The sequence below is a fragment of the Egretta garzetta genome, unplaced genomic scaffold, assembly GCF_000687185.1.
Source record: "Egretta garzetta isolate BGI_Z169 unplaced genomic scaffold, ASM68718v1 scaffold19, whole genome shotgun sequence".
Lineage (NCBI taxonomy): Eukaryota > Metazoa > Chordata > Aves > Pelecaniformes > Ardeidae > Egretta > Egretta garzetta.
Window position 1 is genome coordinate 99,730 of NW_009260768.1, and position 13,925 is coordinate 113,654.

General features: G+C 40.4%; 1 protein-coding gene across 2 annotated transcripts in view; it reads left to right on the forward strand.

The window, feature by feature from the left end:
* The window catches only part of GNA13 (G protein subunit alpha 13), a 28,774-nt gene extending 16,107 nt beyond the window's left edge, over positions 1 to 12,667 (forward strand). For both annotated transcript variants that reach the window (XM_035901550.1, XM_035901549.1), the window contains exons 3-4: positions 3,176 to 3,226; positions 7,908 to 12,667. In XM_035901550.1, coding sequence (XP_035757443.1) covers positions 3,176 to 3,226; positions 7,908 to 8,480 — 624 coding nt within the window. In that variant the 3' untranslated portion in view covers positions 8,481 to 12,667. The remainder of the gene's footprint in view (positions 1 to 3,175; positions 3,227 to 7,907) is intronic.
* The last annotated feature ends 1,258 nt before the right edge of the window (positions 12,668 to 13,925 follow it).

A 13,925-nucleotide genomic window follows, 5' to 3' on the forward strand; every position in this document is an offset into this window, starting at 1 on the left:
AAACCAGAGAGTTTACAGTTTGTCTGAAGGGAAATTTTAGAATGCAACAACTGTCTGTTGAATACATAAATTTAAATATTGCCACTGTCATCGATTTACGGAGTGAGATCTGTTTCTGTCTCTAGTATCAAGAAAAGGTAGCCCAACACAGAAGCTGTCTTTGGAGCTGCTGTTGTATGGGATTGTGAATAGATGATTTTCTTACTCACTTCTAACAACTGCTGGCACTAAGGCTTTCACAGAATCACAGAATGGCAAGGGTTGGAAGGGACCTTGGGAGATGATCTAGTCCAACCCTAGGTTGTTTGGTGGGTTTTTCAGTGGGTTTCTCTTCTTTATTGCATGAAATGCATAGGTTCACCCTTTTGGAAAAGCATCAGAAGTCTTGCTTGGTTGCTTTGTAATGCTGCCTTTTTGAAGCTTGTTGAAAATGGGTCAAAACTCCTCGGTTCTACGGTAGTGCATTCTGATAACAATCTGTTAAGTGGTGGTAGTTTGCTGTTCAAGAGTTAGAGGAGCTTAGCCTGCTAATATGAAGATAGAAAATTACCACTAGTCCAGGCATTGGCTTGTAGCTGTAGGATACGGAGGGGCGCCTGGAATGCGATGGAAGAACAGATGACGAATTTGAACTTGTTGTAAGTTCTTGATTCCATGCAAATTGGTAAAAGCCAATGACTGAACAACTTTTATCCTTAAATACAGAGTTGAGTCATGTTGGCGGCACTTGCTTGGTGTGTCTTTTTAGTTGTCTGAATAATTTTCATAAGGGAAGAACCCAGTGACTGAGCTGAAGATGTGGAGGAGGGAAGCTGGTATGTTACTGTTTTATCAACTATGTTATGCTTGAAACTGATGCTTTCAGAGTTTAACCTCTTGAGTTTCAGAATGGCCACCTTGATATTTGTCTGCCATTGACTTTGATGCGTGACAGCCTAGAAAGCTAAGCAGCCTTTTCCATGGGCTTTTTGGCTGTACTTTACTGTTGGATGTGTGGCTCTAGAGCATTGCTGTTTCTGCAGGCCAATGTGTTTTGCATTCATGTTTTCAGGAAATCCCCTCTTTTGGGAAGCTGCTTCTGGGGGTGTTCTGTGACCTTTATGGGCTGTGGTTTGCTTGTCTGCTCCAACTGCTCAGTCCATTGCAGTATAGCAGTAAGGAGAGGTAGTAACTCATGCATTCCAATACAGCAGAGTTAATGCTTCCTTACTGAGTAAGCATTGCCGTAAGTAGTATAAAAAAGAGCTGTTTAAGATTAAAATATATGTGTGCATGCACACACATACACATATGCATACTTACAGTCTCTGAGGCCCCAGTATTCTAGAATAAATACCTCCACTTAATGAGTCTGAAATGTGGCTTGTGTTTGTAGTCCTGTGGGGAAGGGAGCGTTGCCAGCTCCTATTAGGACCTAAAAAAGAAATTAATTCTGACCTTAAGCCTTATTTTGTCTTAACGTTCAGCTACAGACAGTGGTCTTAGTACTTGGAAGGCCTGAATTCTGATCCTGTTACTCCTGCTTGGGAAGCTTGATGGATTTGTGCTTGAAGGTTGTGCATCTTTACTTTCTGTGAAATTGGAATGCTCTTTCCCATAGACTTCCCTTACAGGATTGAGGCTAGAATGGATTGCTGAAGTGCTGAAAAAGGTGCAGGTGTAAAATACTGCTGTCGTTGCAAGCAGTTGCTGCTGTGTGCCGCCAGGCTTTAAGGTGGTTAGGGTTACTGCTGCAGTTTGTCACCCTAGAGAGAATCGGTAATGTTAAGCCCGACAGGGGGTAAAATTAGGTAGTAGAACTGCGTTAGAAATCCCCTGCAGGTGTGTTGAGCACAAAGCGTGTTTCAACCAGAGTTCCAGTCTTGCCTAATTAAAAGTTGATGTTCCAATTGCACAATTAAAGGTGCGGTATCTACCTGTATTGTGTAACTTTTTTCAGTACCTGGAAAACTTGTAGAAGTACCTGGCTTGCGTGTCTGCCAGAACCCTTTTTAGACTGTTATTTACCCTACTCTGCTGTTGCTTAGATGACACAGTTTAATAGTGAGGTTTGATATTCTTCCTAGATAAGTTTGCAGAGTTCAAATTCAAGAGAGGGGAAGTCATTATCAGGGCGTAACTCCTATCCTAATTCACTTGTCTGGCTTAGATGTAGTCACCCCAGCCTTGGATGCTTCTTGAATTTCTCATCAAGAAAATTCAGTCAGAATTCTTGCTCTTCAATCCGCAGAATGAAAACACAGATGGTTTCTTTTCTGTATTTACTACAAAGTAAATAAATTACAGCCTGGTAATCAAGAGCTTTCAAAAGGAAGCATGTTTCTGCTTCTGTGATGATGCTGAGAATCCTAAAAAGGTACTACTTGCCTTTGCAATTAATTCAATCGGTACATTACTTATTGCAAGTGAACTCGGGGTCAGCAGCATCCTCCTAAGAGTTCTTCCTTAATCCCAGCACTGTAATGGAGTTCTGGAGAGTTGGTTGTAATCCAGGTTTACAATAAAAAAATCCTCAGTTCTGTGTTGCTGGGAGGGATTAACAACTGAGTTACTATTTGCAAGGACAGCGGTGGTTTGAATCCGGAAGATACAGCAGTACGGCAGCGCGGAGCTCTGTTCATTACTCCCAGATTAAGGAGTTCTTGTCCAACTTGGTCTCTGATAGGGAAGTTCAGTCAAATGCTTCACCTGTTGTGGTTTCTCATCCTCTATTCCGCTGGGCATTTGCTGTGCTCAGGGGAAGGACCTGTATGCATGGGATCCTATGGCAATGCAATTACAAATTAACTTCTCTCCCGTGTTTAATCCCCATACCTGAATGCCTGTATGAGCAAACTCTTCAAAGGGTTTGAAGAATTGAATGTATCTTTTCGTAATGAAGGTGTGGTTGCCTCATTGATACTCCCTGTGGATAACACTGTAGGATTTATTTAGCAATTCAAAACTTGGAAATAATTTTACTATTATAAATGTGCCTACCTGTGCTTTTAAGCTTAAATATTAACTGGCCTAAAAATAAAATGTTGGTTGTATTCTTAGGATAGCTGCTTAAAAAAATGGTAGTGATTAAAGCTTACAACAGTTAAATCTAGATTTCAGTAAATTCACTCAGAATGTAAACTACTGGAATCAAGTGTGCCGCTTATTTAAATATAACCATTTGCTTTGTTTTTAGGGGGAATCCGTAAAGTATTTCTTGGACAACTTGGATAAACTCGGAGAACAAGTAAGTTTGGGGTTTTTTTTTTTTCAGTCTTAAGTTTTAAGTAGTCTTTGTGATCTCTGGGTTTTAAAAAGCTGAAATGTAATTAGTGTCTACTGTAGTTAACTTTGACTGTCCCATTATCTCAGCAGTTCATCACTGACATGTCAAAAACACAGGGCAGTGCAAGGGCCAAGAGACTTTCTGGAAATAAAACTTCTGTAGAAATTGAACAAAAAAACAAGTTACAAATGGCTTGTCGAGTCGGAATGCTGTTAAAGTAGTACTTTAACACTAACTGGTATCCAAAAATGATTGCTTTTGTTTTTACGTATCCAGTTAGGAACACTGAGTTAAATCAGTGCATGGGTCAGTGGTACCTTTCTGTAGTATCTACTTTTAAAATAAACAAACTTGGTACAGAACAAAATCTGTTTTCTCTGGGGGAAGAGCTGAAAATTCTGTAGAATACTTTTTGATAGAAATGTTGGTTACTCCTTGAATAATGAAGTTGTATGCCAATACTCATTAGTTGTGTATTACAGAAATGGCATGTGGGAAAACTGCCTTTAAAATGGGATGCCAGCTTGAACTCCATGGGGAGGCAGTTTCTCCATGGTCATTTTCAGCTGATGGCTAACAAATCTAAACCACTTCAGTTGAATCCTGTTACATCATGCTTAATTTCATTTTTCTTTTTCTCGTTAACAGATAAAAAATTTATTTTAAGCCAGACTAGTTTTCTACTTTGAACTGTCATTTTTTCTAACTAGAGCACTGGTGATCATCTTGCAGAATGCATACGCTTCCCAGATACCTTGAGAACTCCAGCACTCACTCTCTGAATTTTGATTTGCCCTTGAGCTATAAGGCAATATGAGAACTGCACTCACTTTAATGAACTGCTAAACTTCCTGCTAATGGTCGATTTCTCATGGTCGTTCAATCCAATGTCACTTTAGTTTCAAAGTTGTTGTTTGTTTTTTTTCCCCTACACTCATTTGCGCACATTGAGGTGAAGATTTTTGCAGCTTATTTTCAAAGCTCTTTATTTAGAAACTTTGGTCCATTCTTTGATTAAAGTGTGAAACTTGAAGTAGCTAGGGGTTTTTTTTATATCTTTATATGCATGTATACATGCACACACTGTAGGTCTGATGTTGCTGTGGGAATGCTGAGCTATGAATTGCAGCTTTTCCTGTTTAAAGTTAGACCAAATGGTGCTGAGATACAAAAGACTTTTCAAGATCTGCTGTCATAGAAAATGCTAGGTCTTTGTGGAAGAAGTGCTAGCTAGGTTTTGTTACTGAGTGAAAGATTTGATAGTTTATTCTGGTTTATTCTTATCTATATGCAAGATTTGTCTAATGATTATTTCCCCAAACTATTAATATAAGTATTTTACTGTTCTTATCTGTTACCTGATACAACTGGGCTGGCCTGCAACTAAATTGCTTATAAACAGACCGACCTGCAATTCACGTGCCTCTTGCCAAAAAGGGAGCTGATGAGAAGAGTGCATAGAGAAAAGAACTTCATGTTCAGATTTAATCAGATCAGCAAAGTAAGAGTAACTGGCTGGCATATAGCTGGCCGTGGAATCAGCTGGATTCCTTGCAAGTGTGTGTTATTTCACCTACCACTTGAAAATAAGAATGCTATATGTATTCAAAATATCTCAGAGAGAGACATAGCTTTCCGTGTTGTGACTGGAACTTCTTCATGCCTTAAATTCTAATTTTAACTAGGCAAGCAATGATGTGATGTGATAGCCAGAAGAGCTACCTGATAACCAAAAGAAGTCCTTTAGAGGAAAACAGACTGTAGTGGATTTGAGGAAGGAGATAATTCAGGAAGAAAACACATGGTCTGAGTCAGTATTGATATGTATCCTTGGGAAGAGCTGCATGGCAAATAAAAAAAATAACCCCCCCCCCCAAAAAAAAACCAAATTAAAAAAAATATGCAAAAATGGAAGGAGGTGAAAAAGAAAAAACATGTTGACATGGAAGATTGGGCCAAGTGTAGAAGAGGAGAGTGTGCTTGGGGATGCTTGCAGGAAAAGTACTGATTGACAATGGCGAAACATTGAAAGGAATTTGGGAGTAATACTCAGTGCCGTCCAAGGCAAATATTGACCTAATGCTGCAGTCTTCACATATGGAGAATGGGATCAACAGTGAGAAAGGGGCTAGTTCGGAATCGCTACGGTGGCAGGCTGCTGGTATCCCAAGGATCTGGGCATGAGGGGGATAAAAATAATCACCCTTCAAAAAGATACCTAAAATACTGGGAGATTTCTTCGGAGTTGCTGTATTTAGTTTCCTGTAGCCAAACGATGGCTGTACACCAAGCACTTGACTTCCAGTGCACTCATTTACCGACGTGCATCGGAGTGGCCATTATCTGGTATAAAACGTGGTGGGTCTTCTGTGCGTGTAGAACTTGAAAGCACTTGAAAGGATTTTATTTGTGGTTGCAAATGTGGAAGGAATTTTAAATGAGTAATAATACTTGAGAGGGAATTTGTCAGGAATTCTAGGCATAAGCTCCTTGTTCTTGAAAGCTTTACTGAATAAACAGTACAGGCCAACTCCCAGAAGGGTTTGCTTTGTGCTCTTGGTTCAATGTTGAAGGTATATATGGCTTTGCTTATTATATTAATTGATTTTATTTATTTACTTTAATAATTTCAGTCACTCCTGAGCTTTCCCAAGACTTTCTGGTTTTGTTCTGAGAACTTGTGACTAACTTCCTGAATAACAAAAGATTATACGTTCCCGTTGGAAAGACGGAGTGTTGAACCTGCGACGTTCTCTTGCCTAACCGTTGTCAGCTTTACTCAAAATCCTTTCACATGTGCTAGTGACCATTTGACACAGTCATTGCTCTATTCCTCTGGTTGTTCTCCATCTCTAACAATTTTTGGTAGAAAAAACCCCAAAACGTAACAAAGAGAAAAATCTTATTGCCCTTTAAAGTTGCTTTTAATCAGACAAGGGGGTGGCAGCACATGCCTGTTGCTCAGCTTGGAGGGGGCATGATACTGCTTCAGCAGTTCAACTCCCCTGCAGATTTAGGTGGTGTGGGTTTTGGATGTGTAATGGTACTACAGCAAAAGTGCAGGGTGGGGAGCCTGTGCTTCAGAGAGCTGCTTTGTAATTCATGCCACGATAAAAATCAGCGCCTTAGTCATGGGCAGCTCTAATAAAGAGACCCAGGGATTCAAACAAAACAGTCTCTCTCCGGCTAGTTTCACTTTTGAGCTTACATAGTAAAGCAAAGTGATCCTTGAGTTTTTGGAACATTATGCTCACTTCACGATTTTTAAAATTGCTTTCTTAAAGGCTGTGGATCAAACTTGCCCAGCTGCCTTAAACGTGGAATACCGATATTTGGATTGCCCTGTAATTATGCGTTTGTGCCCCCCACCCCAGCTTATTGAATCAGACTTTCTGCACCATGGTATTACACATCTTTGTAAAAGCTCCAAGTCTGGTAACTGGCCCTGTCAAAGGAAGACCGTAGATTACTCGCTTAACAGGAGACTAAAATTCCAACGCTGAAGCCTAAGTCACTATCTGAAGTTGTGAGGAATGCTGGAAAAACGTAAGGAAGAGTTTCCGTAACAAGTGGACAATAAAGCTTTAAACTTCAGTGTCAGCCATCTGTCTGTTATAGATGCGCTTTTAAATAGCAGAAAGACTGGGACCATATGCAGAAGTGTAATTCTAAGAATGAAGAAATCCCCAATATGAGTCTTGAATTTCATGCTGTCGAAAGCAGACTAATAAGAATTCCTCTTCCTGTTAGCATCTGCATCCGTTGATGATGACTGTTCATGTAACAGTCAAAAATACTGTAAAAAACCACTTATCCTGCCTGTTTAATTTGGGGGGAAAAGGCAGGCTGGAGAACTTCAGGGTACAGCTGTCTCGGATGCCCTCCTGGGCTGTGCTACTGGGAAGGGGCTGCTGTCCTCGCTGCCTCCTGCTTCTCCCATTCTACTGATCGCACAGTATGTTTTGGACAAAATCGGGCTGTGTGAGCTCAGAGGAGTGTGGCACACAGCTAATAGCAGTGACTTTTTGGACCGACACAGCTGGATGCAAAAGATCCATGGCCCAAACACAGTGAAGCTGCTTAGGTTTTGCTTTTCTGGCATAACTGATTGCCTTAAAAATTACTTAGTGGAGCAGCTCTTTTTTTCTAGAAGCAGTCGTGCAGTATGCACGAGAACATGGGAGGAGCTGAGTGCCCAGAGTTCCAACGGGATACTGCTGTGGTTACTGATTTGAGAAACCCCATTTGCTGCATTGCGGTGTTGGCAGCCAGCGTGTCTTTGTGGGAAGAAGATGAATGAAGCATAAAGTAATCCAGAATGAGGGAAACTGGTGTGAGGAATTGATGATACACCTCTCGGGTTGTTTATGGATCCTTGTCATGTAGTGAATGGAAAGCTTCAGTTCCCTGGGGTACACGTTTTGATTCAGTATTGGGTGTGTTTCCTGCTCTGGACTCTAGATCTTTCCAAAATACTTCAGTGTTAGCCTATAAATATACATACATGTGTATGTTTATTCAAAACATTATGCTGTTCCTCTGCAAGCTTTTCTCTGGATTGCAGGTCAGCTGTGATCACCATGCCTGTAACTTGTATCTAATCAGCAAACTCTCCTTTATATTTTTTTTTTTTTTTTTTTAGGATTATCTTCCCTCACAGCAAGATATACTGCTGGCACGAAGACCCACAAAAGGGATTCATGAGTACAACTTTGAAATAAAAAATGTTCCTTTCAAAATGGTTGATGTAGGTGGCCAAAGGTCAGAACGGAAACGTTGGTTCGAATGTTTTGACAGTGTCACATCTATACTCTTCCTTGTTTCCTCAAGTGAATTTGACCAAGTGCTTATGGAGGATCGGCAAACGAACCGCCTTATGGAATCCCTGAACATTTTTGAAACAATAGTCAATAACCGGGTTTTCAGCAACGTCTCAATCATTCTCTTCTTAAATAAGACGGACTTGCTTGAGGAAAAAGTACAAAAAGTGAGCATCAAAGACTATTTTCCAGAGTTTGAAGGGGATCCCCACTGCTTAACAGATGTCCAAAAATTCCTGGTGGATTGTTTTCGTACTAAACGCCGGGACCAGCAGCAGAAGCCCCTCTACCACCACTTCACCACTGCTATTAACACAGAAAACATCCGGCTAGTTTTCCGTGATGTCAAGGATACCATCCTTCACGACAACCTCAAGCAGCTTATGTTACAGTGATGTGCAAAAAGACATTTTTATTTGAGTAACTTTTTGTGTGTTGTTTTTTTTAACTAGAAGTTTACAGCAGGAGTAGAGAAATCAGATCCTGTCAGACTTCTTGATATGTGGCTAAAAGCTGCTGCTGAACACATTATTGCCAATTTCTGCAGAAATTCAGGCTTAATCTCTTCCAGTGTAGCTTCAAGTTGACTCAAGTTGTAATTTTATAGCAGAACTGTCTAAGTTACCTGTAAAGTGATAAATTTGACCTTTTAAGAATGTGTATGTTATCCTAGAAAATTCATTCCACCTTCTGAATTCCAAGTCCAAACTTCAATGAAATGGTTGCAATTGTTAGACTGTGGCAGTAATTTAAGGGGGGGGAGAAACGTTTCACATCTAACTTCGTTATGAAGACTGTGATACCGTAGCTGACTTATGATTTCTCAGGTCTAATGTTGATTAGAAATCTTATAAATCCCTTGCTGGAATCATCTCTTTGAAGCTAGGATTCCTGGGTGTAACATACTTCCTGTTTAAGTATAAATCTTGGCGTGAGGTTCGACTAGGAGAAGCTTTAAAAATACTTGGATTGGGAGCTTCAGGCATACCTGGCAGGAAGTACCAGCGCAGGCAGAAGTCTGGTGATGAGGAATTAGTGAATGGCACAGTACAGGGTTTCACTCCATTGCGTTGTACATCTGTCTTGGGGCCACGGCGAAGCACAGAGCACTATGATATGGTCCTCTCGAAATTCTGATGTGGGAAGGGGGAGCAAGCTCAACTTGTATTTCTTATCTTCACTAACCAGATGTTACATGTATAGGTACCTTACCTGTTCTTGAAGCCCTTTAATATAGCACTGGTTTATTTTTACTTTCTTCATGACTTCTTACAGTGTGCCTAATCAGTAAGCATTTGGTGATGGATAGAAGTACTTGCAAACCTAAGTGCCTCCTTGTGTTCTGTCCTATGGTATTTTCAGTGGCCTTATGTGAGCATATGTGTTCCCAGCAGAGGCCTTGTGTAGCTGACACCATGAAGATGAATGTTTTCTTCTGAAAAAAGAACATGTCACAGCAGAACATGCTTTAGCTGATGAGGTTCTTCCTGAGACTTTCCAATTGGGTCTAGCAATCCTAAGTGTACTTGAGCCAAATATGTTGCACAGCATACTCCGGAGTGCTGCTTGTGACTAAGAGTATTTTACAAAAAGTTCCATTGCAATTTCATGTATTTATTTTTTTTTTTTTAGCGGGGGTTGTTACTGTTGCCATGTGATTACAAAAAAATAATAAAAAATACTTCTTGCCCAGAAATCCTCATACACCACGCAGCATACTGCAAAAGGAGAGTAAGCTTGTGAGCCTGTGTTTTCAAAAGTAGTGCCGCTACCGAGTTTCCCCCGGGCTGTAGGGTCATGTAGGCAGTTCAGCTAGCCACTTTGCCCCATGGAACTGGCCAATTCCTGTGGATCATGATTCTGGCCAATATTTTCTTAAATGAATTTTTATTAACATACCGCACGTGTGGCAAGCGGTGTGACGTACTATTCTCACTGCTTGGAGCAGTGTCCCTGCTAGAACATAGGAAAGATGCCTGTCTTCTGAACTTAGCCTTTTACTTACTGTGATTCTAAGTTGTATTAACATCTCTGTACCTCATTCTCCTGTCAGTAGAAGAGGAATAGTGTATTTTTATTTAGTTAGGTGCTCTGAAAGACCTTTTTTTTTTTTTTTTTTAATATCATCCAATGAGTAGTCATAGATTAGTCTGCAATTTCTGCAATAAGGCACTATTTTGGGAGGAAAGAATTCTGAAGAGAGCTTGGGAGAAGTCACAGTGCATCATCTAAACATAAAGTCTGGGTGCAACGCTGATGTCAGGAGGATTAATATCATCTTTAGATGGGGATATTTAATGGAGATTTTTGCCTCCTTACTGGACATGGATGGTTTGATGTCTTCAGGTCATATATGAGCAGTGCAAGAAGGATGATAAGCTAGAGACCTCAAAAAAAGGCTACTGAGGCTATTTAAAGGATTGGACGACATGCCTGTAATCGGAGTCCAGAAGTTCTCCACTTCGCTCTTTGGAGAAGGATGACAGGTTGATTGGCTTGAGCTATAAATGCTACATGAGCAGACAACAAACCTCGAGTAGCCTCGGCGTCCAGTGTTGGAAAGCAGAAACTGGACAAATCCATGCCCTTGTTAGTCAACAAGAGGAGGAGTAGGTTTGTTTTTTTTCTGTTGCTGACAGTTGTCCGAACAAGTTTCTTTTTTGAAAAGAAACTTATCTCTTCTCGGATTAAAAAAATAATTAATTTGGAGAGGGTCTGTAGTACGTGTTTTGTTAGGATGTCAGACTAGATGATTGCAGAAAAGACTAAAGACTGGATAGTGGATGATATGAAGACTACCAGGAATTTATCTAAACAAATTTGTTTATATAAAATGTTGATGAATTTTGTGTCGAGGGACCTGTTAATTCACTCCAGGTCCTAGAACACTGATGTCAGCCCAAGGATATATAGTCAGTACCACCAAGGCACTGGGCACTTGTGGCATTAGCTAAAGTGGGAAAAATATTCAGCAGGCTTCTCCCCTGAACCAACACAAAAAAACCTGGTTTTAATCCTTTCAGATCACTTTCCCTGTGAACACCAGGGCCTGTAAGATAGCGAGGTGGACTCGGCAACGCTGGGTCACTTCTGACACATTAGGCCCTGGTAGCTAAGCACTATATGAATCTCAGGCAGAAATGAGTTGTTTTAATGAAATGACTGAGTCAAATCACTTGCGTTTCCCACTCCCACTTCTTCAGAGGGGGTGAGGCAACGAACCTTGATGTAACTGTTTACATGGTTCCTATGTTAACATACTGGCTAAACAAACCGAATCAGCGTTTGGCTTTTCCATCTTCAAACTTACTCTTCATTAGCTACCTGAAAAGGAGCACAGTGTGTACTGTTGTATTTCTTTTTAGATTTGTTTCTAAATATTATTTCTTTATAGCAGGATATAATTTTGGTACAAGAGCTGAAGGATTGATGGTTGGAACAGACTGATTTTTCTCCTGAAGCAAACAAATGAGTCACAGTTGGCTAGTAAGAGTGAAGCTTGTTCGTGTAAACCAGTCTGTGGTACAAGGTCAGGATGTATTTCTAGTGAAGGTGGGAAAGCAGGTAGAAAATCAAGTTTCCCCAGACTCTCATAATTCTCTTTGATGGAGTGAGCTCTGTTAAAAAGATCACTGACCCTATGGAGATATACCACTGTCTTGTACAGCCTTCCTGTACTTGAAGGCAAAATTGGTGTTTTAGCGACTGTTCCCTGCTGCAGTGTGTTAAACTGAGTTGATTTATACCTGGAAACTGTGGCTGTTCATCAGGGCTTTAAAAATTTTACTGTTGTTTTTTATATATCTTATATGGGAGCGTAAGCCATCAGTTTGTGTAAAACTTAAGCTTTCTTCTAGAATATCTGCTCTTAAAAAAAAAAAAAGTAAGTCAAGGTGAGTTCATTGATCTCAAAGGCTGTATATTGGACTCATTTGTTTAGTAAGTAGCTTTAAATTTTGCCCATCAGAGTTATTCTAGCAAATGGCTGAGATGAGGTGGGTGTTTCAAGCTTCGTGACACTTGGCTAGTAATAGTATCTGCGATCAGTCCCAGAAAGCTTGGTCAAACTGCATCTGCTCGCCCACGTTTGGGAGCAACTCACTGCTCGAAGGCTGAGAACTGTGCGTAACGTGTCCATTGCCATCGGAAGACTCCTCTGGTTATTTCTCTTAAAGGACGGTTGCAGAAGGTTCATTTTCCAACAATAACATTTCCTGTTTCAAATTGATCAGACGTTTCAGGCCGTACCGAATTGTTCACAAGTTAACTTTACAGGTCTTGTCTGTTTGATGGTACCATTAACATTGTTTGTTTGTTTGTTTGAATTACACAGCATTGCAATACAGTGCCATTTTGCAATTCCTTTGCATTGTACTTGAAAAATAAGTTGAGTTGCAGACTATTTAAAACCGCTTTCCTGCGCTTTCAGTAGCAGTGAGAGCTTACCTTACGTGAAGCCTTTATGTAAAAATATATTTTGTAACAACCTCATAGATCTTTAACAAAACTAAGATTTGTATTAGCTTTGTATAAATGTTTGTGGCTTACAATTTTATATGTTTAACTTTTTATAAACTTTCCAGGGACTACTTTTTATTGTAAATTTTTTTTTTTTCTCCTCGCTTTAGTTTAAGATTGGCAATAAATTATTTCTAAGGGAAGTCTTAGAAGAAAAAGCATCACTTCCTTTTTATAAAACGGTTAAATTGATTGATAGTTTAAAACCTCTACACTCGCTTGTACATTGCTCTGTACATACTCTCCCAAAGTGTTGCCTTTCAGCTATTAATATTTGCCTTGTGTACAAAAATTACTGACGATGAATAAACATATACAGCCTCATGTTGGTATTATGAAATGATTTTTTTTTTTTAATTAATGATGTATGGAGGCAGCCAACTGGCTTTTTTGTTGTTGTTGTTGGTTGGCTAAGGCCAGCTGGTTTGCTCCTGCCACATCTTGTGTTTCAAATAAAATATGTAAGAGAGTTGGTCTCTGGTCGCAAGCAAGCTCTTTGCTAGCAGGGCTCATCCAGGTCTCATTCTGCCCGATTGCTTTGTCTCCACTAGAGAGGCAAAAGGAAATTGCTGACTTGCATTTGACAACCAATTTGGTACTCGATATTTAAAATATTGATGCCACTTGCGTGTGTTCTGGCGTAAGCGGCGAGTCTCTCTATAAATTATGTATCTCAGTATTGCAGAGTTAGATTTTTTTTTTTAAGCTGTTGTCTGAATAAGCCAGCCTCTGCCTCCTCTAGAAATGGATCACTGGCTGTTTTGCGACCAGCTGCAACACGAAGCAATGTTCTGCAGCAAAACATTGATTTCTCCTTGTCGGTGTCTGTAGGTGTGAGATGCTTCATCTTCCAGAAGACCCCTCGGAACTGGTTGTGGGCACGAAATCTCTGAAAAGAGCAAGGCACGTTTGTTTGTAGAGTTAGTGCTCAACATCAGTATTTGTCTTGAGAATCGGAATACATAATCTGTACCCAGTCTTCATGTGTGTGAATGTTGCAGTGGGTTGATAGGAACCCGCGCGCTCTCCTGCAGCCTCTGCCTTGCGGAGAGCAGAGCTCGCTGTGGGAAGGAGCTGCCTCCGCTCGCTGAAATTGGGAGTGAAAAACCCACCAGCTGCCCTGAAACCGAGCCCAGCTCCCCAGCGCGGTTTCGATCCCAGGCCCTGCCTGTTCCTCGGCGGGTTCTTTCTGAGGAATCACAACCTCATCTCTTGACCACTTCTTTTGCACTGAAACAGTTACATCAAATGAACACCATTTGTGGCTCTGACTTTGAAAACCAATCTCTTTTAGGTTTTTTTGAAAGCTTTTTTTTTTTTCC